Source organism: Caloenas nicobarica, chromosome 16, assembly GCF_036013445.1.
Source record: "Caloenas nicobarica isolate bCalNic1 chromosome 16, bCalNic1.hap1, whole genome shotgun sequence".
Lineage (NCBI taxonomy): Eukaryota > Metazoa > Chordata > Aves > Columbiformes > Columbidae > Caloenas > Caloenas nicobarica.
Genome location: NC_088260.1, coordinates 13,135,360 through 13,159,806, shown reverse-complemented (window position 1 = coordinate 13,159,806; position 24,447 = coordinate 13,135,360). Strand labels below are relative to the sequence as shown.

At 60.9% G+C, this 24,447-nt stretch overlaps 2 protein-coding genes across 5 annotated transcripts in view; both read right to left on the bottom strand.

Annotated features, from left to right (window-relative positions):
• Positions 1 to 777: 777 nt before the first annotated feature.
• On the bottom strand, positions 778 to 7,469 carry CABP7 (calcium binding protein 7). Its single transcript, XM_065646645.1, has 5 exons — positions 7,361 to 7,469; positions 3,992 to 4,135; positions 2,388 to 2,500; positions 1,620 to 1,773; positions 778 to 905 (listed from the first exon to the last, which is right to left on the bottom strand). Exons 1-5 carry the CDS (start codon positions 7,467 to 7,469, stop codon positions 778 to 780), a joined length of 648 nt encoding a protein of 215 aa, XP_065502717.1.
• Positions 7,470 to 16,350: 8,881 nt separating this feature from the next.
• NF2 (NF2, moesin-ezrin-radixin like (MERLIN) tumor suppressor) overlaps positions 16,351 to 24,447 on the bottom strand; it is a 50,578-nt gene continuing 42,481 nt past the window's right edge. For 2 of the 4 annotated variants that reach the window (XM_065646077.1, XM_065646076.1), the window contains one exon: positions 16,352 to 18,027. Coding sequence is in view for 2 of the 4 variants with exons in the window: in XM_065646076.1 (XP_065502148.1) it covers positions 17,977 to 18,027 (51 nt within the window). In the remaining 2 variants the exon portion in view is untranslated. Of the gene's footprint in view, positions 18,028 to 24,447 lie in introns of all 4 variants that reach the window. The other 2 variants (XM_065646078.1, XM_065646075.1) reach the window with 2 other exon arrangements.

Below are 24,447 nucleotides of genomic sequence, written 5' to 3'. Positions count from 1 at the left end.
CCAGGAAGAAAGAAAATAAAAACAAAACAAAACCAAACCCAAAACTAACTCCAAAGAATGAGAAACGGCCCCAAATCCGAACCAGTCCAGTGCCCCCGTGGGTGCTACATACAGGCTGGGGGGGGTCGGGGGGTGCAGGCCCTGGCCGGCGCAGGCTCCCCGGCCTCGGGGTCGCTCCGGCTCTTTTCGGGGTGGGGGCGGCTCAAAGTGCATCAAGCAGGAGGTCAGTGGCGTCCCCCCACCCGGCAGGTGGGGAAACTGAGGCACGGCACAGGGCCGGGGCGGGGGGCCGGGCAGGGAGGCGGGGGTGAAATCCAGCCCTTGGCAGCCAAGTCCATGCAAACGCTCCCGTCTCTAGAAACCGTCTCAGCCGTGTATTGCTTAGGGGATGATTTGGTTTTTATCATAAATATAGAGCTATAGACACGAGTATCGGTGCATCCGACGGGATCCCGCGCCCGGGGGGGACAGTCCGACCCCGGCGCGGGGGGGGCAGCACACGGGGCTCCATGCACGTTACATGCACTTACGGGGTGGTTTTTTCCAGCGAGGGGTTTTTGTGTGTGTGTCTCTTACCAAAGTTCCCACGTTCTGCAAACAGCCATGCGAGTGCATCGCCCCGCGACAGCGGGGACGCGGTGCAGGTCCCCCACTCCGGGTTCGCCCCATTCCCGGGGGGGTTTTGCATGTCTGCTCCGGCTATGGATGTATACGTGTCTCTATACCCCTCGCTGTGGGTGCGGGTCCCCGTCGGCGGCAGCGCTCAGGGGTTCCCCGTTACTTCATGCCGCTGCGCAGCACCTGGTTGGCGGCGATGAGCATCACGCTGATGATGAAGGCGATGGCGAAGGCGCAGATGAGGCTCTTGCGCACGCAGGTCTGCCGGATCTGCTGGCTGGAGCAGGCTGGGGGGGAGAGATGGGGGTCACCCCAACGCCCCCCGCCCTGGAACGGCTCCAGTCACCTGCTCGCAGCACCCCATGGGCAGCACTGGTGGCCCCACATGAACCACTCGTCCCTCCGCGGTGTCTCCGGCAGCGCACACCCCCCCGAGAAGGGTCTCACATCCCCAGGGGGACCCCAAGGGCTTTGTGCCAACTCCAGCCACCCACTCGCAGCACCCACCCTGCCCTTGGCACCACCCGGCGCTCCGCAGCCAAAAACCTGACATCCTGCCCCAAAAACACCTTCCTTGGATGTGCCTGAGCTCGGGGTGGGGGCTGCAGGGGGGGACACCCCCAGTGCTGCAGCACCCATCTCCTCCCCGGGGACTCTGCACCCAGCCGGGTTACGGGGTAAGTGCCGGAGCGGTGCCAAACTCAGCCAAAAAAATACCAGCTCTTGCCAGGGTCGCTTTGGTGTCCAGCCCTCTCCTGTGCAGTGGGGATGGAGGTGGGGAGAAAGTGGGAGGATTTGGGGGTTTTGCCTCAAAATGAGCCCATGGGACATGGGGGAAGATCCTTGTGGGGTGGCAGGGAGAGGCTGCGCTGAGCTCGGAGGGCAGCGGGGAAACTGAGGCACAGGGCTTGCTGCGCTGTGTGGTTATGGCCCACCCTGTGCCCAGGCTCCATCCCATGGTGTCAGGGCTGGGGGGTTATTTGGCACCCCCGGACACTCACTCTCCACGTCGACGGGACACTCCTCGGCCGTGCCCATGTGGCTCTCCTCCTCCGTCATGATGATGTTCTCGATGTCCTTCATGGAGAGGTGCTCGCAGAAGGTGTCGTACAGCAGCCGCTTCAGCTCGTCCACCGTCAGCTTCTGCATGTCGCACTGCGGGGAGCGGGCGGGGGACTCGGGAGGGGGCTGGCTCCACGGTTTGGGGGGGCACAGTGATGCTGTGGGGTTCCCCGGCACCCGCGCGTGCTGCGTTTTGGCTGGATCCCCCCAGACGCAAAACATCGCCCCCGCCCTGCACCATGGCAGGGATAGAAAAGCCTCAGGCTGGTGTATCCTAACCCTGACCCCAGCCCTGATCCTAAGCCTAACCTTTCCACTAACCCTAACCTGGAGCCTGAGCTTGACCCTCAGCCTGACTCAACCATGACCCCAGCCCTCATGGTGGCCCTGGGCTCAGCTCTGACCCTAAACCTGACACCAGCTCTAACCCTGACCCTAACCCAGAGCCTGATCCTGAGCCTAACCTTCAACCTCACCCTAATCTCCGCACTACCCCTGACCCTAATCCTAACCCTGACCCTAAAGTTAACCCCAACCCTGTCCCTGACTGTAACCCTGATCTCAACCCTGACCCCAGCCCTGACCTTAACCCTGATTTCAGTTCTAACCCCAACCTCGCCCTTGACCCTAATCCTGAGCCACCCCCCAGAACTCTCGGTGGCGGCCGGGGGTGCTGGACCCCCAGGGGTTGATGGGGGGGTCCGTACCTTCCAGAAGACAGTGTCGAAGTCGGTGCCGTGGAACTTCTCGGGGATGCCCGAGGTGGACAGCTTGGGCCCCAGTAACGTCACAAACTCCTCAAAGTCCACCTGCCCGTCACCTGCGGGACACAGGGGCGACCGTCACTCCGGGCTCAGGGACATGTGCCACTTCCCTGCCCTGCAAAGGGTCCCCATGGGGGTGTCTGGGGGGGACACCCTGCCTGGACTCGGTGATGCTCAGACATACACCCCTGCACAGCCTGGGGGGCCCTGCCCCAAGCCTCAGTGTTTTTCTGGGGGGACACCGCTGCTGGGGACACCCTGCCCTGGGTGGGACCTTGCTCTTGCACTTGGGGGGCTCAGGCAGCACCCAGAGCCCCCCTATCTTGTCCATCCACCCACAACAGCCCAGAGCAGCAGCTGGTATCACGAGGCCTTGGACACTCAGACTTCAGCAGCCAGGGACCCCCAAACCAGCCAGGGACCCCCAGTGCCAATAAGGTACCATTGCTGGCCAGGGACCCCTAAAACCAGCCAGGGACCCCCAAACCAGCCAGGGACCCCAACACCAGCTGGGGACCTCGAGCAAAGCTAAAGGTCCCCTGACACTGGCCAGGACACCCACCACTGCCTGGGGTCCTCAGTGCCAGCTGGCACCCTAATGTCACCTCGGAGACCCCCCAGTGCTGGTTGGGGACCCCCAAAACCAACCAAGCATCCCAACACTGGCTGGGGACCTCAAACCCCCCAAAACCAGCTGGGATGCCTAACACTGGCTGGGGTCCCCGGTGCTGGACAGGACCCCCAATACCATTTGGAGATACCCAATGCTGGCTGGAGACCCCCAATGTTGACTGGGATCCCCCAATACTGGCTGGTGACCCCCAACACCATCCGGGACCCCAAACACCAGCTGGAATCCCAATTCCAGCTGGGACCCTGATGCCAGTTGGGGACGCCCACGGTGGCCGTGACGCGGGGGTGGCACTGGGCAGGGACCGGGACTGGGTGCGCCGGGCTGGCCGTGTCCTGCGGCTGCGGAGGGTGCTGGGCTGGAGCTGCCAGGCGGGCGCTAACGATGAGTAATGATGGGAGCAGTGGCTTGGCAGCGCTGCCGGAAAGGCTTTTAAATGGAGGGGGAAAAGGAAACCAATAAATTAACAAGCTCCTTAAGGTCCCAATGAGTGCGGGAGTGATGGGGACAGGCCGATGGGGGCGGTGAGTGCTGGAGGTGCAGGGCAAGCCTGGCTTGTTGGGCAGGGCCTGGGGTGCAGGACCCAACCCGGGGTGCAGGACCCAACCCGGGGTGCAGGTTCGAGTCCCAGCAGGTTTGCTGCTCGGGGAGAGGTTCTGCTCCTGCCCACAAGTGCTTCAGGATTGTTAAATCCTCCTCAAGGAAGCTGCAGTGACAATGACGATGACGATGATGAAGGATGAGCAGGAGGCTCCAGGTATGAGGCAGAGTTGGCTCAGGCCCTCCCGCATCCCACATCCCATGTTGGGTCCAGCACCCACCAGCCAGTGAGGTGGAAATGGGGCAAATGGGGTGTTTCAACAAAGAGAGGGGTGGGGTGTCCCCTCCCTGTCCCCATCCCCGTCCCCGGTCCTACCGTCCATGTCGAGGCGCTGGATGATGACCTCCAGCTCCACCTCGTTGGGCATGTAGCCCAGGGAGCGCATGGCCGTGCCCAGCTCCTGCTTGGAGATGAAGCCGTTGCCATCCCGGTCGAACACTTTGAAGGCTTCGCGGATCTCTGCGGGGGAGCGGGGATCAGTCCAGCCACCCCCCCCACAGCCCACGCACCCCCAGCCCCTGTCGCCTCACATCCCCCATGGGCAGCACTGGTGGCCCCACATGAACCACTCGTCCCTCCGCGGTGTCTCCGGCAGCGCACACCCCCCCGAGAAGGGTCTCACATCCCCAGGGGGACCCCAAGGGCTTTGTGCCAACTCCAGCCACCCACTCGCAGCACCCACCCTGCCCTTGGCACCACCCGGCGCTCCGCAGCCAAAAACCTGACATCCTGCCCCAAAAACACCTTCCTTGGATGTGCCTGAGCTCGGGGTGGGGGCTGCGGGGGGGACACCCCCAGTGCTGCAGCACCCAGCTGGGAGAACCCTGGGCGCTGGTGCCAGCTGTGCCAGCACCCACCTCCCCCCGAGGACTCTGCACCCAGCCGAGTTACGGGGTGGGTGCCGGAGCGGTGCCAAACTCAGCCAAAAAAATACCAGCTCTTGCCAGGGGTGCTTCGGTGTCCAGCCCTCTCCTGCGCAGAGGGGATGGAGGTGGGGAGAAAGTGGGAGGATTTGGGGTTTCTGGCTCAAAACAAGCCCCTAGGTTGCAGGGAAGATCCCTGCAGGGTGGCAGGGAGAGGCTGCGCTGAGCTCGGAGGACAGTGGGGAAACTGAGGCACGGTGCTTGCTGCGCTGTGTGGCTATCGCCCACCCAAAGCCTTGCAGTGCCTGTTGGCTCCATCCCACCTCCTGCTGCCTTGGGCCTCTGCTGCTTTTTGGGGGTTTGCCTTTCTGATGCTCCTTGACATGCGGAGCTCAAACCAGGCTGATGGGAAAACAGGGACCAGGCAGGTTGGTACCGAGAACACCGGGAAGCCGGGCTGGGATGTCAGTGCCTCTTCCTTCCCCGGGCAGCAAAGCTGCCGGCACCGGCAGCGCAAACGGGCAGGTCTGTGCCGGCTGCCCCAGGGCTCGTGTTGGGGGAGCCGGGCAGGAGAAATGGGCTGAGAACTTTGGTTTTTTGGGGAAAAAATCCACACAGGGTTGTGTGATCGAGCCCGAGTACTTGGGGACGTCGCTGTCTGGATGATGGCCCATCAGTGACATCTTTCAAGCTGTTTTGGGGCAGTTTGGGGCTTTTTGGCCTGCCAGCCTGATAAGTAAAGCTTCTCCGTGGTAAATATCCCTGCCTGGGCACGGGGATGCTCCCAGCTCCCCCTGGTCTGAGCACCCCCAGAGCTCATCCTTCGAGGATGCTCATCCCAGGTGGTTCCCTGTCACCTGGCTCAGGGTGTTGGGGAAAAGCAAGAACATGCCCCGATGGTGGCCAAACTGGGGTCCCATTGGAGGTGTCACCTCCTCACAGCCAGGACACCCCAACTGTCCCCAGCTGAGCCAGCAGCACCCTGTCTTGGTTTGCACCCCACATCTTCTCAGCCCCAACACAGAGCCCCAAGAGGTGGCTGCAGGCTCGGAAGGGTGACTGGGTGTCACAAACATCCCCCCCAAAACAGAGGGTGACTGGAAAGAGGTGGGAGCGGGTGGCAGCACAGCCAACCCCCCCCAGCAGCGCGGGTGTCTGGTGCTTCGTGGGGTCACCTTGGGGCTCCAGCCGCTGCCATCGATCCCCGCAGCCGCAGGTAGGGTGCTGGGGGGAAACGCTAGGCTGGGAGCACCCTGAGGCTCATCAGCACCCAGTGGTGGTGTGAGAGGCTGGGTGCACTGGCACAACGCCCTGGCGCATGCGTGCGCACACACGGTGAGCGTGCACACACACTGCAGTGAGGCTGTGCACGCACACCTTGCAGCGATGCTGTGCACGCACACCTTGCAGCGATGCTGTGCTTGTGCGTGCACACACACAAGCGCCTTGCAGTGATGTGCTTGTGCATGCACACGCACAGCCCTTGCAGCAATCGTGTGCTTGTGCATGCACACGTGCACGCATGCACAAGCACGATGCAGCGACGCTGTATTTGTGTGCACGCACACAAACACCTTGCAATGATGTACTTGTGCATGCACACATGCAGACACACACAGAGCCACAGTGCAGTGACGTACTTGTGCATGCACACATACACACACTCTCTCTGCAGCAGGGCTGTGCACATGAACCTGACCTGCTCTGACGCTGTACATGTGCGCACACACCCTGCAGCGAGGCCGGACATGTGCACACACACGCTGCAGTGTCCACACACACAGACACCCTGCGGCGAGGCCACGCATGTACATAAAAAGGTGTGAGCACACACACACAGTGTGCAGTGGGGCTGGATGCAGGAGAGTGGGTACCCGTTCGTGCACACACAACCCCTGCAGTGGGGCTGTAAAGTAGCACATAAACTCACACGCACACACACACACTCACACACCCGCTGTGCACGCACGTCCCAGCTTGCTCAGGGGTCCCGGCCCAGCTTTGGGGCAGGACCCCCTCACCTCCCAGCCTGGGGGCTCCGTGCCTCAGTTTCCCCACGGGGAGTCCCCAGGGGCTCCAGGCCTGAAGCCAAGCCCCCTCCATCCACTCCCAAAGGCGCAGGGGGTCTGTGCGTGGGGCTGCCCCACACCTCAGTTTCCCCTGCGGTGCCAGTGTTGGGGCAGCGATGGGGGCCGGGGCTGCTGCAGCCCCTTTTACTCCCGTGTCCGGCCCTCCCTGGAGACACCCCGAGCCGGAGCAGTCTGGGGGTACCAGCAGAGCCCATCCCACTGCCCCAGCAAACTTTTGGGGTGGAAAAGGCCATTCTGGCGATAGTGAGCTGAGACCGGCCCCGCTTGTCACACGGGTGGGCAGAGCCCCGGCAGCCGCTCCTCCCGGCCGGAGCCCGCTGGCACCGGGACTGCGTGGGGCTGCCGTGACCCGGCTGGGGTGACACGGGTGACAGCCGCCCCCGGGGCCCCCCGCGCCGCCAGCCACTGTCATATTATGACAGCCGGGAGGGTGGCCCCGCCACGCCGGGGGGGTCCAGCCCCGCGCCGCCACCGCCGGTCCCTGCTGTGTCATATTGTCACAACGGCGACACCGGGGCCGGGACCCCCCACCCCCCGCCGCTGCCCGACTCTCTCCCACGCGTTCCTTCCTCCCCTCCTCCTCCTCCTCCCCATCCCTCCAGCCGCATCCCGCTCGCTTTGAACCTCCCCACGCCGCCGGGCCGGGGGGGCCGCGCACCCCAAACCTCCCCCGCACCCCACATGGGATGGAGCCCCCGCAGCCTCCCCCAGTGCCCCCCCAGCCCGCTCACCCTCCAGCTCGTCCTCGGGGATCTCCACCGGGTGCTGCTCGGCGAGGATGTTGGGGATGGTGTAGATCCCCCGGTACATCAAAGCCGCCGTCACCGGGTGGAAAGGCATCTTCGGGGCTTCCCAAAAGCCAAAGTTTAAACCCAAATCTCCTCGGGGTATGTGTGTGGGGGGGCTGGTTCTCCAGCCGGTAGCGGGGTTACGCTAAAAACAAGTTACCCGGTGCCCGCCGCCCCCCGCCCGGCACCCACCGGCCAGGGCGGCCAGGGCGGGCGGGCGCTCCCCGTCCTCCGGGGCCGGTGTCGGGACGGGGTTGGCGGCGGAGCCCCTCACCGGGGAGTCAGGGCGCGGGGGGGGGCTGGGGGCGGCCCGCTGCCCCCGCGCACATGCCCGCCCGAAGTGGAACCGGGAGGCGAAAGCATCCAGGCACCGGCTAAATCCCGGTGGCGGCGGCGGGGGGGACGGCGCTGGCCATGCCGCTCCGGGGCCCCCCCTCCGCCAGCCCCGGGGCCGCTCACAGCCCCCGGGGGGCCGCTGCCGCCCGGCCACGCTCCCCGCCGGGGCCCGGCATGGCGGGGCCAAGGCCGAGGGCGGCCTCTTCTTCTTCCTCCTTCCTCCTCTTCTTCCTCGCCGGTAAGTGTCCCGGGCAGGGCCGGGGCTCGGTTCCCCGCCGCTGGTTCAGCCCCCGGCGCCGCGCACACGCTCCCCCCGCGCCGCCGCCGGCGAACGGAGCATCCTCGGCCGCGGCCCCGGGGAAGCGGCGGCGGAATCCGGGGAGAAGCGGCGGCGCCGGGCGGGTTTTGAATGGTCCCGCCTGGCAAATGGGGCTGGGGGCGGGGGGGGCGGGGAGTGGTGCTTCCCCCCCGCGGGGAGGGGGATGAGGGTGGGGGGAGTTGCGGCAAAGAGGCTGTCACAGCCACCCGGGAGCGTCCCGGGCCGCAACCTGCCCCGGGGCTGCCGGAGGGGATGGGGTGACCCCGGTGCCAGTGCCAGAGATGGTGGGTCCTTGTGGCACCCTGTGCCCGGGCAGTCGTCACCCTGGGGTCCCCAAATGCAGCGCCCTGTGCCCGGGCAATCGTCACCCCGGGGTCCCCAAATGCAGCACCCTGTGCCCGTGAAGTCATCACCCCGGGGTCCCCATATTTGGCACCCCAGGCTTCCAGCACCCCAGCGTCCCCACACACAGCACCCCATGTCCAGGGAGTTGTCATCCCCCTCGAGCTCTCCACGCACAGCAGCCCAGGCTATGATCACCCCAAGGTCCCTGCATGCAGCACCCTGGGCCAGGGCAGCTGTCACCGCAAAGTCCCCACACATGGCACCCCATACCTGGGACAGCCATCACTCCAGGGTCCCTGTACTTGGGACCCCAGGATGTCACCACCCCGAGGTCCCCGCACACAGCACCCCATGACCAGGCAGTTGTCACCCCAGGGTCCCACACGCAGCACCCCAAGCCGTCATCACCGTGGGATCCCTGCACGCAGCACCCTGGGCCAATGCAGCCGTCACCCCGAGGTCCCCAGGGTGCTATGGGGTGACAGGGACACCACAGCCCAACCTCCTGCTGCCACACCATGGCAAAAATGAGCCGTGGAAGAGGAGGGAAGTGGGGCTGGGAGCAAAGCCCTCCATCCCTACTTCTAGCCCCGCCCTCGGCTTCCCCCCAAGTCTTGGTCACATTTTTCACCTTATTTCTCACTTTGTCATTGATTAATCACGGTTGGGCTCACAAGCCGGGGTGGCTCCCTGCTGTGCCACGTCCCCACGGCATCCGTGTCCCCGTGGCATCGCTCTGTGCCTTGGTACCCAGGCAGGGATGCTGCCCCAGATCTGGGATCTCTCTCCTCCCAAGCGCCACCATCTGCCTTGCCTGGCTTGATCCCTGCATGGGGGTGGCCCCAGGAGAACCTGGCCCATAGGGAGATGGGGGTCACAGTGTCCCCCGCGCCTTGGTGACACCTCTCTTGCTGCCCCTGGTCCCCGCCAGGGCTGCCTTTGGAGATGCTGTGGTGGGAGGGGGTTGGGGACAAGAGGGAACACGTCCCCAGAGTGGTAACAAGGTGGGAGAGTACCTCTCTGGTGCTCATCCGAACGCTCAAGAGCGATGGGGGAAACTGAGGCACGGCTGGACAGGCTCCAGATGCACTTCTTGTGTTGGGACTGTCACAAGAACCCCCAAAATTTCAGAATCAGATTCCTGCTGTTCCAGCTCCTTCATTAAAATCCCCCCCGCATCCCGCAGCCGCCCCGGCCACGTGCTCAGCCTCAGCCGTTGCCTCATGCAGCTCAACGCTGCCGGGAATTTTTGGGCAGACGGCAGCTCCAACCTGCCCCGGCGCTAAACCTTCCCTCTCCAGTGGGACCCCATGCCAGGGCTCCCCAAAATCCATCGCTCTTCCCCAGCCGCCTCCCGGCAGCACTGCCTGTGCAGCTGCTGGTTGATTTTAACCAGCTGGGGTCCCCTTTAAGCTATTTTTTGGTTGGGAGAAATTTCCTTCTCTGGCAGCGGGAAAACCACAGCGGCCACGCTTGGAGCAGGGGAATTTCAGAGCTGAGCAAATCCCCGTTTCTGCTCCGGGCAGGGTCCGTCCTCCCGGGGTGTCACAGCTCAGGGGAAGATTTTTCCTGCGCTGATAAAACTTCATCCTCCGCCAGAGCTCGGCATGGTGTTGGGGCACATGGACACACATCCCACGGGGAGCGTCCGGTGTCTGATACTGTGGTTGAGCTCACGGCACAGCCCTGAGGGGGCTTGATTATAATAAGGGACTTTTGGGGGAGAAAGAAGCCCAAAATGGTAAAGTAGCCTAATTGAAAATCTCCTCCTTTCTTTAGCAGATCCATTTGCTCCTCAATATTAACGAAGTCACCCTCCCAATTAATTCTCTGTTTGCCCACTGGAGGCCCCGGGGTGGAAACTCATTAATTTCTCACCACCCAAACCCTGGCAGGAATAATACGGCAAATTTCTGGGATTTTCCCCACAAAATCCCCCTGGGAGATGTCGCACCGGGCAGCAGCGGGGACCTGCCGGAGCATCGTCCCCGCGGATGGGGGAGGCAGCCGGTCCATCCGCCCCCGCTGCCGCATCCCTCGGGATGGAGGGCGTGAGCACGCAGCGGCACGGGGGGAAAATGAGAATTAAACAGCAGCTTAATTGCATTTGAAGTCGTGATTAGGTTTTTTATCCATTAGAGATCATCAGCAGAGCCGTCTCAGCGTTTCCCCCGAGCCCGGCTGGAGATCCCCAACCCGCTCGGCTGCACCACCCTCTTCCTCACGGGATGAAGGCTGGGACCCACAGCCCTCCTCCCAGTACCTCCCAGTACATCTGTGCCATCCCCTACCACTCTGCTCCATGGCCCTTTTTCTTCAATTTCCTCACTTATTTTGGAGTGAGAAGCTCTGAATGAGTTTCTCGGATCTCGATCCATCAGGGCTCACTGAGATGATGGCGTGGAGGCAGCAGCGGCCCTAAACCCCAGGGATTTCAGCTTAAAATCCAGCCACAGCCAGGTGATTTATACATTTTCACAATGTCGGGACGTTGCAAATGCTCCTCTTTGCAATTCCTCCAGTATTTTATTAGTGGTTCCTCTTCACAATTCTCCCTTTATTCCATGAGGAGCTGAGACCAGCTTTGCCAGCGGGTCAACGCCGCCTCTCCCCTCTGTCCCTTCATCCCTCCCGTGATGGCAGCACCTTCCTGACACAGGCTGGTGATCCCCTAGTTAGCTGATCCCACTAACGAGGCAGGAGAAGCCTGATCCAGGCCCAGTGTTTCACATCCTATTTGCAGCGTTGCGATAACCTTGCTCGCAAGAGCTCCCGGGTTCGCATCCCAACATCATCGTCTTTATTTCTCCCAGGAAGATTGGAGGGGGAATTAACAGACATAAAGCCACGGTGGCACAGAGACGGTGCTGGTCTCTCTTTAATCTTCTCCTTCTCGTTTCTTGCTGCACCTGCTTTTTCAGCCCCCCCGGCAGGGCTGAGGTGCCTCCGTGGAGACCTTGTGCTGGATCCTCTCCTGCCCAGAGCGTGTCCTGCCAACTCCTTCTGTCCGGGTGGCTGCAAGTCTGGGCTCTGCCATGTCACCCAGTTGAAATTCCCAGTTGTCCTTGTGGAGGAGAGAGGGAACCTGGCAGGGATGGGGATGGAGGAGGATGGGGATGAAGAATTGGATGAGGACAAGGACTGGGATTGGGATAGGAATGGGATGGGATGAGGATGTGGATAGGATGCGGATGAGCATGAGGATGAGAACTGGGATTGGGATTCGCATGGCGATGGGGTTGGAGGTGGGATGAGATGGATGGGATGGGATGAGATGATGAGATGAAATTATGACATTATGAGATAGATGGATGGGATGGGATGGGATGGGATGGGGTGGAATGAGATGGGATGGAATGAGATGGGATGATGAGATGCGATGATGAGATTATAAGATAGATGGATGGGATGGGATGGGATGATGAGATTATGAGATAGATGGATGGGATGGGATGGGATGGGATGGCATGAGATGGGATGGCATGAGATGGGATGATGAGATGCGATGATGAGATTATGAGATAGATGGATGGGATGGGATGCGACGGGATGGGATGCGACGGGATGGGATGCGATGGGATGGGATGGGGAGGAGAATGAGGATAGCGATGGGATGGTGATCCCTCACAGGGGTGGAGATGGGAAGGGATGGGGATAGGATGGGATGGGGTTGGAGATGGGATGGGGAAGGCATGGGGATAGGACGGGGATCCCTCACAGGGGCAGGGAAACCTGGCAGAGATGGGGATGGGATGGTGCAAACCTGAGCTGGGTACCCTCAAATCCGCAAGGACAACCCCACAGATAACTCACCCCAGGGCAGCGTGAGGATTCTGGGATCCAACATTGCTCACGCTGAGCACAGGGAGGGGACATGAGCGGCCCAGGGTGGCCACTGTGTCATTTTAAAGTCACCCGCTGGCACCGAGCCCTGGGAGGCAACGGAGGCATCAATCTCCCAGGGCCGTTGCTGTCAGCTGGGTATTTAGTGCAATGTTTCTTAAATGAACGCTTGATGGAAGAAGAGGGATGGCTGCAGCGTACCGAGCTGCAAGGTTATCCCAGCAGCCGCGCCGGCTGCCAGTCCCAGCGCCTGCTGTCAAACCCAGGCAGGTGGCCGTGATAACCCCCTGGGAGGTTTTGGGAGCCACTGCTGGCCCGGCTGTGGCCGTTCCCACACCAGGATGGATTTTTAGAGCAAATCACACCCATCATGGGGGAAACACTGGGCAAAGCTCCAGGCAGTCGGTGCAGGTGGGGAGAGAAGGGAGAATGGGAAAGGTTTTGAGAGCTCCACTGAATTTGGGTTCACAAGGGGGAAAATAGTCCCTCTGCGGGGGGAGGCAAGACTTCTGCTTCGGAGAAATTTTTCTTTATGAAAATTGGGAAGAATGGAAATGAGCGTGTTCTCAGCATCCGTCCGAGGGGATGCAGCCGGAATGCTGAAAGCAGTGGTGATTCCACTTGCTCCTGCCAGGGAGGAGACAACTCCCAGAGACCTCAGTCAAGGACCTTCTTAAACTCATTAACGGCATGAAAAAGAGGTCGGTGGGACGTGCAGCCTGCCTGGGAAGAGTGTGGTAGCACAGAGTGGGATCCGGCTTCTCAAAAGGGGCACAAGAGGGGAGCAAATGTGATGGCTCTGGCAGAGCCTTGGCCCCAGAGGCACCAGGCGAGGCTGGAGCCATCCCAGATCGCACCAGGCTGACCTGCAGCCCAACCCCTCAGCGACTGCAGCAGGAAGAGCAATAAATGCAACAAAATCCATGTTATGGATGCCTGTGCATTTGTGACATGGGTGGGCGCTGGTACCGGGCAGGTCACTGAGCAGCTTTTCTTTGCTACAGCCAATGTAAGTCAGACTCCAAAACAAAACCCTTGGCTGACATTAAAACTGCTTGGAAACAGCTTCCACGCCGCCCTCACAGCATCCCTACGGCCTTTCCCTCTCTGTACGCATCACCCCAACAAATCTCCTTACAATGAGATTTGCCTTCAGCACCCCGCTGTGCCGGGTCAGGCTCTGCTCCCATCTCATCATCAGCACGCAAGTGATGCTCACCAGGGGACACCGGCAATCAGCCGGCACGGTGACCTCGGGTAGGGACACCAGCTCCGTTTGTCCAGGATGCTGTGAGCTGCTGTCCTGGGATGCCCAGCACCATAATGCCAGGACCCTGTGGTACCCAGTGCCATGATGCCCAGGCCAGGTGGTACCCAGCACCACGATGCCCTGACGGGCAGCAGGCAGCACCCTGGCAGGGCTGCGACTTTGCCCAGTGTCCCCACAGCAGGTGACAGTGTCCGGTGGGAGGAGGCGATGGGAGCAGGACTCTGGTATTCCTGTTGCTGTTCTGGCTCCGGCCCCAGGGCTCCCCGAGCAGTGGTGGCAGCAGATGCCCGGGGAGAACGGGAGGGACAATACTGCCTGGGGTGATTCCTAGGAAAGGAAAAATTAACGGCAGGAGAGAAGGGGTGTGATCCTGGTTGGTGGGGTCCTGGCCAGGGCAGCGTCTCCTTCCCCAGGGCCGTTTCCCCATCAGGGCTGGCTGGGTGTTGGTTGGCAGCACCGGGTCGTTCTCTGCACCCGGAGAAACATCAGCCCTTGCGCTCTCAGGGTAGCAGCTCCCAAGCTTTCCTGGACAACTGCTGGTCCTGAGCATCTTGTATGGTCCTGCACCAAACCATATGGTCCTGCACCCCACTGCAAGGTCCTGCACCCCGCCACATGGTTGCATACCCTGCTGCATGGTCCTGCACCAAACCACGGCATCCTGCACCCCACTGCATGGTCAGGTACCATATTGCGTGATCGTGCACCTCATCATATGGTCCTGCACCCCACCGCATGGTCCTGCATCCCACTATGTGGTTCCACAGCCCATGGCGTGGTCCTGCACCCCACCACATGGTGAGGCACCCCATTGCATGATCTTGCGCCCCACCATGTGGTCTTATAACCCATGACATGATCTTGCACCCCAGCACATGGTCCTGCATCCAACTGCATGGTCCTGCACCCAACTGCATGGTCATGCACCCCACCATGCAGTTCTGCACCTCATCACACCATCCTGCACCCCATCACTTGGCCCTGCATCCCAACACACGTCACCCAGCATCTCCCTGCTCCAGCAATTCATCCTCTGCTCACAGGGAAACCGTGGTGCTTGGAGCAGCTCCACATACTTTTTATTTTCTACCATTTCTGTGTTTTCCCCTCCCCAGTGCTCCACTTCCATGGCTGAGTGGGCACCTCCGATACCAGCCAGAGGTTTTGGCTCCAGAGCTGTGGCTTCCCCACCAGCAAATCCTTCCTCTTCACCTGTTAAACGCCTAATTAAGCCAACAAGACACACATCGGCTTTTTAATTACAGCTTTCTGGTGGCTCCCACAGGAGAGGCGCTGGGACAGGGGCACACGCACCGAGCCGGGCTGGTCTCTGCCGGGAGCAGGTGCCACCCCCGGTGGGGCCGCCTGTCCCCTCCCTCTCCCTCCTCCTTTCATTTTCTCCCCCTTTTTTACCCTGGCCCTTGGCACCGCAGGGCAAGGCCAGCACACCGATCGGCAGCTCCTGTAGCCAGACAGCCTCCCTGGCACCATCCCTGCCTCAGTTTCCCCATCTACCCCCGGTCTGGCCCTGACACCCTGCTACAACTCAGGGTCTGGGGACAGGGACACTCATGCGAGCAAGGAATTGCCCCCAGGCCAGCGCCAAAGCCACCCCCGCTGTTAAAGCGCATGGAGGGCCGCTGCTGAAATGCTCAGTGCTGTCTCCTTCCAAGGAATTTCCTTCCCAAGGAATCCGTGGCAGAAGGAGGGCGCTCGGAGAGGGACGTGGAATCGCCGTTTGATGGGATTTTCATCCTTGGGCAAAGTCATCTCCAGCCAACCCACACACACTCCGCCGCCTCTCTTCTGATGAGTTTCAATTTGCTAAAAGGGCAAAAAATCAGAATGAAATTTCCTTTGAAAGCGAAGGAATGGCCCAGCCTGCGGTGCGGGAGGGCGGGCAGGGAGCGGGCACGGGGCTGCCGGGCTGCAGCGTGGGCAGGGGAGAGGCTGCGAGTGTGCAAGGTGGCGAGTGTGCAACGTCGTGAGTGGGCAATGGTGCAAGTGCATGTGGCTGCAAGTGTGTGGTGCTGCAGGAGTGCAATGCTGCGTGTGCAACGCTGTGTGTGCAATGCTGTGAGTGTGCAAGGCTGAGTGTGCACTGGAACAGGCTGCCCAGGGCAGTGGTGGAGTCACCATCCCTGGAGGGGTTGGGCAGACGGAGATGAGGTTCTCAGGAACATGGGGCAGTGCCAGGGCTGGGGAACGGTTGGACTCGATGATCTTGGGGGGGTTTTCCAACCAAAATCATTCTGTGGTTCTGTAATTCTATTATTGGCACCGGTGGCTTCGGGCACACGCAAGAAATCAGGTCACCCCCCGCTTCCCTCACCCGCTGCCTCACAGCAACCCCCAAACCTCCCCCATTCCCCCACCAGCACCCCTTGGCCAAAAACCCCCATCCCACCTGCACCAGCTCTGCATAAAACAACAAAAAAGGGGAAAAAATAACCCCCCCCAGCCCACCTGCTTCTCAGAGGGGACCAGAGGGCCAGGAGCTATGTTTAACGTCACTGGGTTTTGGTGCCCACGAGCAGATAAACAAGCGCATCTGTCGCTGAGTACATCAGGCTGCAGTGGGGCTGGGGGGGCCGGGAGCAGCTCCCCAGGTTGGGTCCTGCCCAGACCTGGGATGCTCAGCACCAACAACGGTTTGGTGAAACTCTTCCAGCAGCACTGGCTCAGGACTGGCAGCTCAGTTGGGTCCCCACATCACCAAAGGGGTTTCATCTGTAATTAATTTTAAAAATGAGGTCAATGCAGCGCATCGTTTATTTATTCCAGGCAGGCTGAGATCAGGCAGCGCCGGGCAGAGCCCTGGGGGAAAAAATACGGGGCTCGGCCCCCCTGCGCACCCCAAAACCTGGGAGGGAAAAGGGCACCTGCTGCAAGTGGGGACGGAGGGGGACGAGGTCCCCAGGAGGGACCCTGGAGCGATGGGGAGAGGGGACCATCCCGCCCCCCCAGAGCTGCCAGAGGGATCCCAGGGCTGCAGCTGCGCTTCCCAGTAAAGCATTAACTGCAGCAGCATAAGGTTTTCCCAAAGAAAAAAGAGCGAACAAGTCCCAGCTCCCCCTCCTAGTGCTCTGAATTTTTATTAAAACAAAGGAGAAAACGGCGATTTCTTCCAACAGTCCAGGGGGATGGGGAAGCGGCTGTGCCGAGCCACGGCCGCCCGAATCGCAGCCACGCGCGGGGAGCCGATCCGAGGCAGCGCGGTTTTAAATAAAAAGGGTTCAGGACACGATTTACAACACACCGAGTCTTGGGCTGAGCCTCCGGTGTGGCTGTGGGTCCGCGGGTGGGGTGGGAGGGGGGGCTGGGGGTCCCGAGAGGCTGCAGGGGATGCCCGGGCAGCACCGGCTCCATTAAAGGGTAAATCTCAGCTGGGAGTGAGGTTTTCCCCCAGAGTGAGGGATTTGGGACCGAGACATGAAGGAAAGGTCAGGGCGTCCCCGTCCCCCCGGGGGGGTCAGAGCTGGAGCAAAGGCACCCGCGTATGGCCAGGCAGGAGCAGGATGGCTCACCCGGGGACAGCGGCACCCCCAGGGGGGCTCGGAGGAGCTGGGGGGGCCCCACAGCACATTCAAGGGTGCCGGACCTGGGCACCCATCGAAAGCCCAGCCTGGAGCCCCCCTGGCCTCAAGCTGCCCAGGTTTGTCACAGTTTGCAGGCAAATGAAAAAAAGAAAAGGTTTCATTTGGTTGGCACTAGCTGTTCTGCTCCTCATCCCTGCAGAGAGGAGGAGGAGGAGGAAAAAGAGGAGGAGGAAGAAGAAACCTTCCTTGTCCAGAGAGGTGGTGGCTGAACCATCCCTGGAGACATCCCAGGCCAGGCTGGACGGGGCTCTGAGCAACCTGAGCTGGTGCAGATGTCCCTGCTCATGGCAGGGGGGGCACTGGGGGAGCTGGGGAGGTCCTTTCAACACAAACCCTTATTCTGTGATTCCTCCCCCCAACTCCTCTCCCCAGAGAAGCAGCAGCCCCAATCCCACAGCCCGAGGTCCCTGTGACCCCCCCTGATTTACCGCGCTCCCCCAGAAGACGCTCTGGTTCCCAGTGGGGCTCTGGGGACGGCACCGCGCTCCCTGGGGGACACAGCATCCCTGCCCAGGGACACCCCCCGGCACGCTCCTCCACCTGCTGCCAGGCTGGGGGGCATGGCTGCAGCCCCCACCCCGGCACCGGGGGAATAACTGGAGGGCTGAGCCAAAAAACTACGCTAGAAAAGTAAGAAAAAGGCTGGAAAAAAAGAAGGGCAGGGAGGAGGACGAGGAGACACTAAGCTAGAGAACATCACACAGTCCATGGGCAGCGGGGCCCGAGTCCGTCGGCATATGGAGGCTGGCAGAGGACCGGGGGGCGATGCCCGGCCCCCCACCGCGGTTGGGGCATCCCGGTCCTGGGGAGCAGCTCCGGCAGCAGCGTGCGGGGCGGCCGGCGCGTCCTAGAGCTCCTCGAAGAAGGCGACGCGGGACTTGGTGCTCTGGAGGGTGAGCTGCAAGAGAGCAGAGGGGGCGGCTGAGGGGGGCCGGGGCTGACCCCCCCTCCTCCCCGCAAGGCTTTCCCCCCCAGCGGGGGGGCTGAGCAGGAGGGAGTTGGTGTCTTTACCCGCTCCTGGCCCAGCCCCGGCCCCTCCGAAAACACGCGGGCAGGCAGAAGCGGGGGTGTCGTGCAGCGAGCAGCCGGCTGCACCCAGGGCAAAGCGCAGGCAACGGGGGGCTGGGGAGCACCTGCCCTCCACGCAAAGGCTGCTGAGAGGCCACAGACCTAATCAATGTAATCGGCACGGCTGCAGCTGTCAGGCCGCGGGTTACAGAGGAGCCAGGACCAAAGGTGACAGTCCTGGGTGTGGGACTGTGGCCTTGGGGTCCGGCTGTGCCTTCCTCCCCATGCCCTGAGGGTGGGGAGACAGGGGGGGCTCTGGCAAAGCTGGAGGAGAAACGCGGTGGCGGGACACACGAGGGTCTTGCAAAGCTGGAGGAGAAACGATCGCCATGAGCTGAGGAGGGAGGCAGAACCACACTTGGCTCTAAATCCACAGCGTCCCCAACACCCCTGGGCCAGCCAGGTACACGTAACCTGGCCCCAGTTCGGGACCGTCCTCTGCCTCATCCTCAGGTGCAACCCCAGCCCATCGCCCCGATGGGGTGAGCGTGGTCCAAGCAGCCACAGCGCAGCTCGTCGCCGCTGTCCCCACACAGGTGACACCTTCCCCCCGCCCCGGGACCTCACCCCAGCCCTGCCCCTGCGGCCCGTGGCACGATGGAGCTGGAGAGTCCTCGCTGAAGGACCCGCAAACCTGGCCCAGAACAGCTTTTTGCAGATCTACCCGAAAAACAATACCCCACGGAGGAACCACGAGCACATTTTCTACCAGGGCAAACGAGATGAAAGAAACATCCTCAGCAGCGAGGGAAAAATCACCGGATTTACAGATAAGCACCCAAAGGAGCACGGTGGGAGAGGTGCCACCTTCCCACCAGCTGCCAAATCACCACAGGAGTTTGCCAAACCAGCCGGCTAATTGCGAAGGCTTCGTTTCGGCTGGATTAAGCGGCGCTGCCTTCTGCCGGGGACGCCGGTTTTGCTGAAACAGGGATCCTGGGATCCCGTTCCAGCGAGTTAAGCCCCGCGACGGAGCTGCCAAGAGCTTCCCCCTCCCACGGCCTTGCCTCGGTAATTCCTTCCCAGCTCTCACGCCAGGCTGAAAAAATCTGTATTGCAGAGGAAATTTCTGCAGGGACTTAATACTCTGTGCTGGCAGCATCTCCGGGGCCATCTCGTCCTCCTGAGCGTCCCCCCCAGAGCTGGGTGGGGGTGGATGAGATTGGACAGGGGTTCTGTGGCCATGGGCAGATCTTTGACTCTTTTTCAAGGCTGGGGAGGGAAAAAAAAAAAGGAGCGAGCAGCCCCAGGCCGCTGCCACCCCCACCGACGGCCCCGGCGTGGGCTGCATTTCGGCTCTTGCAGCAGCAATCCCGCCCGTGATCCCAAGCAGACGCCTGGCTGGGTCCCAGGCCAGAAAATTTGGCGTGTAAAACCTGAGCGGACATCGCGGAGCGCAGCTGGTCCTGCCCTCCGAGCAGTCCCGGCAGAGAGGGGCGGTGGGTGACAGAGGGGGCTGGGGACGGGCCCCCCGCGTTTGCACAAGTGCCGGGGCGCCCGCCGGAGCCCGTCCACCCACCACAGCCCAACGGGGCAGCTTCGCTTTCCTGTCTCACCAGGGGAGACCTCTGGGAGGCCAGACGCCCCCAGGGAGGGACATTTAGACAGGACCAGAGGAAACGACCTCAAGTTGCGCCAGGGGAGGTTGAGGTTGGATCTTGGGCACAATTTCTTCCCCCAAGGGCTGTGGGGCATTGGAACAGGCTGCCCAGGGCAGTGCTGGAGTCACCATCCCTGGAGGGGTGGAGATGAGGTTCTCAGGGACATGGGGCAGTGCCAGGGCTGGGGAACGGTTGGACTCGATCTTGAGGGGCTCTTCCAACCAAAATGATTCTATGATTCTATGATTTACCCACCAGTGATGTACTGCCCAACACCCAGCCACTAAAGCCATCCCTTCTGCAGGCTGGATGGAGAAGACACGCACACCCCCGCTCCCCAGCCCACGGCAGCTCTCAGTTCTGCTCCATTAGAACACAGCAAGGGGAGATGCCCCCAGACCTCCCCAGCAAACCCCGTGCTCCGACAGAGAAGAGAAAGGAGCCAACTGCAGTCACTGATGAGGCAGAGAGGGAAGATGTTTCCCTCAGGCTTATCAAGGAGATTCAACTATTTTGAGTCTGCTCTCCGCCTGGAGCTACGCTCAGCTCTCCATCCATCCCCCGTGCGCTGTCACAGCCCTGGGGTGCCCCAAAGCAAGGCTGGGGAACCCCAAAGCGGCGCCCGGGGCAGACACCACTGTGCCCAGAGCCGCAAGGTCCTGAGCAAACGCTGCGGCAGAGCCAGGGACGCCGGCTGAGCTCCAGGGGCATCCCGCACCGGCATGGGGAGAGAGAAAAGATACAGCCCTGCACTCACACCGGGGGCTTTCATCCGTGACCTTCAAAGGCTCCTGAGATGCTCGATGCTGCTTTTTTTTACCTATCCAGGGAAAGCGAAGCACGAGAAGCACAGCCCAGCTGCAGGAGCGCAGGGAGCGGGAGCAAGGATGGGTCTGGATGAGACTGGGTGTTGCAGAGCAGGGCAAGCGCTGGATTTCCAAGAGGGCCATGTCCTGCTGCTCCCCGGCGCTCGGCACCCGTCATATTCTGCCATGTGAAAGGCAAAAGCTGCAGGAATTTCAATGGTGACAGAGCAGACACCCTCTCTCAAGGCATCTCCTCATCTCTCCTCGCCCCCACATTACACTCTGGCTCTTTCTCAAAAAGCCAAGAGGCTCCTGCAACGCTGGCGTCCGGGCAGGAGGATTTCTTCCCGTTTCGGCTTCCCAAAGAGGAGCCTCCATCTGTCTTTCTCCCCAGTCACCCAAGGGTGTTACAACAGCATCACCCCAGTGGGATCCGGGCACAGTTGCCCCATTTCCCATCACCAGGAGCTGGGTTGTAGCTAAAACCTCGGCGGGGGCTTGGCCAGAGGAAGGGGCTGATATTCCCCCACCATCCCCAGGGCAACGGCACCGCCGGCAGCCCCTGGCACCAGGGACTTGTGGCACTAGGGACACCCGGCAGCTCGCGGGCAGCTGCCTTCTCCCATCCCATTACAGGCGGGGAGATGAATACACAGGGAGGAAATTAAGATTGCTCTTGACTGCACACTGACTCTCCACCATCTCCGCTGTGCCTGGAGGGAAAACTCCCCCCCTTCCCTTCCCTTTTTCTTTCTTTTACTCTTGTTTTCCTGGCTGGTGAGCCATTGCGGGCAGGGCGAGCTCCAGGGGGGGAAAGCCCCACGGTGGCCTCCAGCACCTCCGCAAACTCTCTGCACCCTCCGCCTCCCCTTTGCCCAGCCGGGCGAGGAGAAATAAATAAATACACGTACCGAAACCGTAACGCCGCGCAGGCGAGGCAGGGTGATTAAGAGCGAGTTACATTCTCGTCAGTGCGGAGAGGGGGGGAAAAAAAATTGATTTACAAGCAGTATTATGATAATCTGCTTCCTGCAGGAGGGAGGGTGGGCTCCACAATGCGCTACCAGAGCCATCAAAGAAAATTTAGAGAGAGAGAGAGAGAGAGAGAGAGAGAAGTGCAATTAAGCGGCCAGAGCTCAAATGAATCAAGAAATGAGGAAGGGAAGAGTCCCGCTCCCTGCATTCCTGCGCTGGGGTTCCTCTGAGCTCTGCTTCTACCCAGGCCTGATTTGATTGAAGAAAAACAAACAGAAGCAACCCAATCAGTCCCTCCTAGGAAAACGTGTTTTGGAGCGGCTAACGCGATAACCGCAGGCACAGAGCTCCTGCTGGCAGGGCAAAGAGAGCAGCGAGAACCCCCCGGGCTGGCAGGGACCCCCTGAGCTGCGTCCTCCCCTCGCACCGGGGATGGGACATGGGGAGAAGGGGACGTGAATCCCATCAGCCTTTCCCCAGCCTCCCCAGGAACGCGCAGAGGTCTAACATTTCTCATTTCCCCGCAGCTGCCTTGTTTATCCTGCAGCCCGGCCAGGCTGGAGGTGACAGAGGGTGACCCGTGCCACCCCCAATGCCACCACCTCGCCCCACGCCGCGCTGGGGATATCTGCTGCTGCTGGGAGACCTACGGTCCCTGATAAATCAGCACCTGGAGCTGCAACCACTAAATCCTCTTTATTCTCCCCTGAATGTCCTTCTCCATCCCCGCCTGGTCCCCACTGCCCAGCTGGACCTTCCGATTCCCACACTGACTTTTGAAACGAAAACCTTTCCGAGTTCTCCCTCCCCACCCCTCGCCGTTTCTCTCTTCCTCCCACGCCGCCGTTTATTCTCTCCTCAGCACAACTTTTCCCCCAGCCTCCGAGGCTTTGATGAGCGCCTTGAAAAGAAAAGAAGATGACGCTCCGGTTGAAGGAAACGCTTTTCAAAGGCTGCCACGAAAATAGCTGATAGGCCTGACGTTTCCTTTCGCTCCTCGTAAACAAGGAAAGGCGGCTGCCGTGTCCCAGTTTGGCTGCCAGGGAGTTTCACTTCCCAGCTCCGAGGAGAAGCGGGGCAGGAAGAAAACGAAGCTGGAAGGGACACGGGGATGTGCGGGTGAGACCGACGGGGGATGCGCTCCTCCTGTGCTTAGAAAAGGTGTTCTGAGATCTTCTCTCTCCACCCGCAGCTCCCCAGGGGATGGAAATGCTGGTGCTGCTCCTCCTGGGATGTCCCTGGCTGGTCGTAGCCTTGTCCTCTCCCGGAGGGTGGATTATAGAGTGATGACAGGGCAAAGCTGCAATTCTGCATCTCACCCGTGTCTGGGATGTCACAGGATCCACAGGAACGGATGGACCCACCTGTGTCACCCGGGTTCCCTCCTGCCCTCCCAGAGCAAAGTATTTCTTGTGCTGGTCGCCTCCCTCTGCAGGATGAAGCTCCAGAGGCACAAGAACATCCTTCTTCCCCAAAATGGCCGCAGTTCTCCATCTCCCCAGCAACATTTCATGGTGGCACAGCAGCTTCCTATCAGCACCACGAGAGCCTGGGATGGCAGCGCCCATCGCTAACCCACCAGTGTCCCCATGCGGCTGCAGGGGACACCCCAGAGCTCATGGCAAGACAGACGTTGAGGTGCTGGAGTGAGTTGAGAGAAGGGAACGGAGCTGGTGAGGGGCTGGAGCACAAGTGTGATGGGAGCGGCTGAGGGAGCTGGGGGTTCAGCTGGAGAACAGGAGCTGAGGGGAGACCTTCTGATCTCTGACCTGCCTGAAAGGAGCTTGGAGCCAGGGGGGGGTCGGGCTCTGCTCCCCAGGAACAAGCGCCAGGACCAGAGGAAACGGCCTCAAGTTGCGCCAGGGGAGGTTGAGGTTGGATCTGGGGAACAATTTCTTCCCCAAAGGGCTGTGGGGCTTTGGAACAGGCTGCCCAGGGCAGTGGTGGAGTCACCATCCCTGGAGGGGTTGGACAGACGGACATGAGGTTCTCAGGACACGGGGCAGTGCCAGGGGTGGGGGAACGGTTGGACTCCATGGTCTTCAGGGTCTCTCCAACCAAAATGATTCTGTGATTCTATGTCTTGAAGGTGAGAGGACTGAAGACAATCCCACACAGTCCCTTTTGCTCTGCCCCGCTCGCCCCTCCATGCTCGGCAGCCGGGAGCTGCTCGTTGCCTAAACCCGAAGGAGACGATGCTGCATCTGCAGGAACCTGGCAGAACACAACTATTCATGGCCCAATGATGGAGCAAGCCCGACCAGTCTACTGCTGATAAATAAGCAGATTTGAAGTAGCTTATCCAAACCTCAAGTGCCTCGATGACGGGAAAAAAACCTGAGTTGAGGTCAACACTGCACCGCAACCAGGATCAGCAGGAGAGGAGCTGGCAAGAGCATCCTCAGCAAGAGCTCACCGCATCCCACCGCACCGCAAGCCCCAGAGCAACGCTGTGACCCAGAAAAAGCCGCGAACCACCCGAGAGCCTGGCAGGGAAAGGCCAAGCCCGTCCTCGAAGGACCAGAGCTCTGCTCAAGGACAAAGCTGCTTGTCTGGGAACAGGCGTGGAGATTTGCTCCTTGCCTGGAGACTTCAAAGGGCTTAAATCACAGTAAATAAGCATGACTGTGCCAGAAGAAAGCAACTGGAATGAAAGACCCGATTGTGTTTTAGAGCTGCAGCCTGTCCTGGGAGCATCCCTGCACTGGAGGATGCAAGGAAGAAGTGGGTTTTTTCACCTTCTCTAAGCGGTAAACCCTTCTGAAGCCGAGGCAGATGGAGTCGGCAGCGCCAGCCCACGGCAGAGAGCACTACGGAGAAGGGAAATCGGTTTCCAGATGAGATGCTTGTGCTGTGCCCACAGAGCTC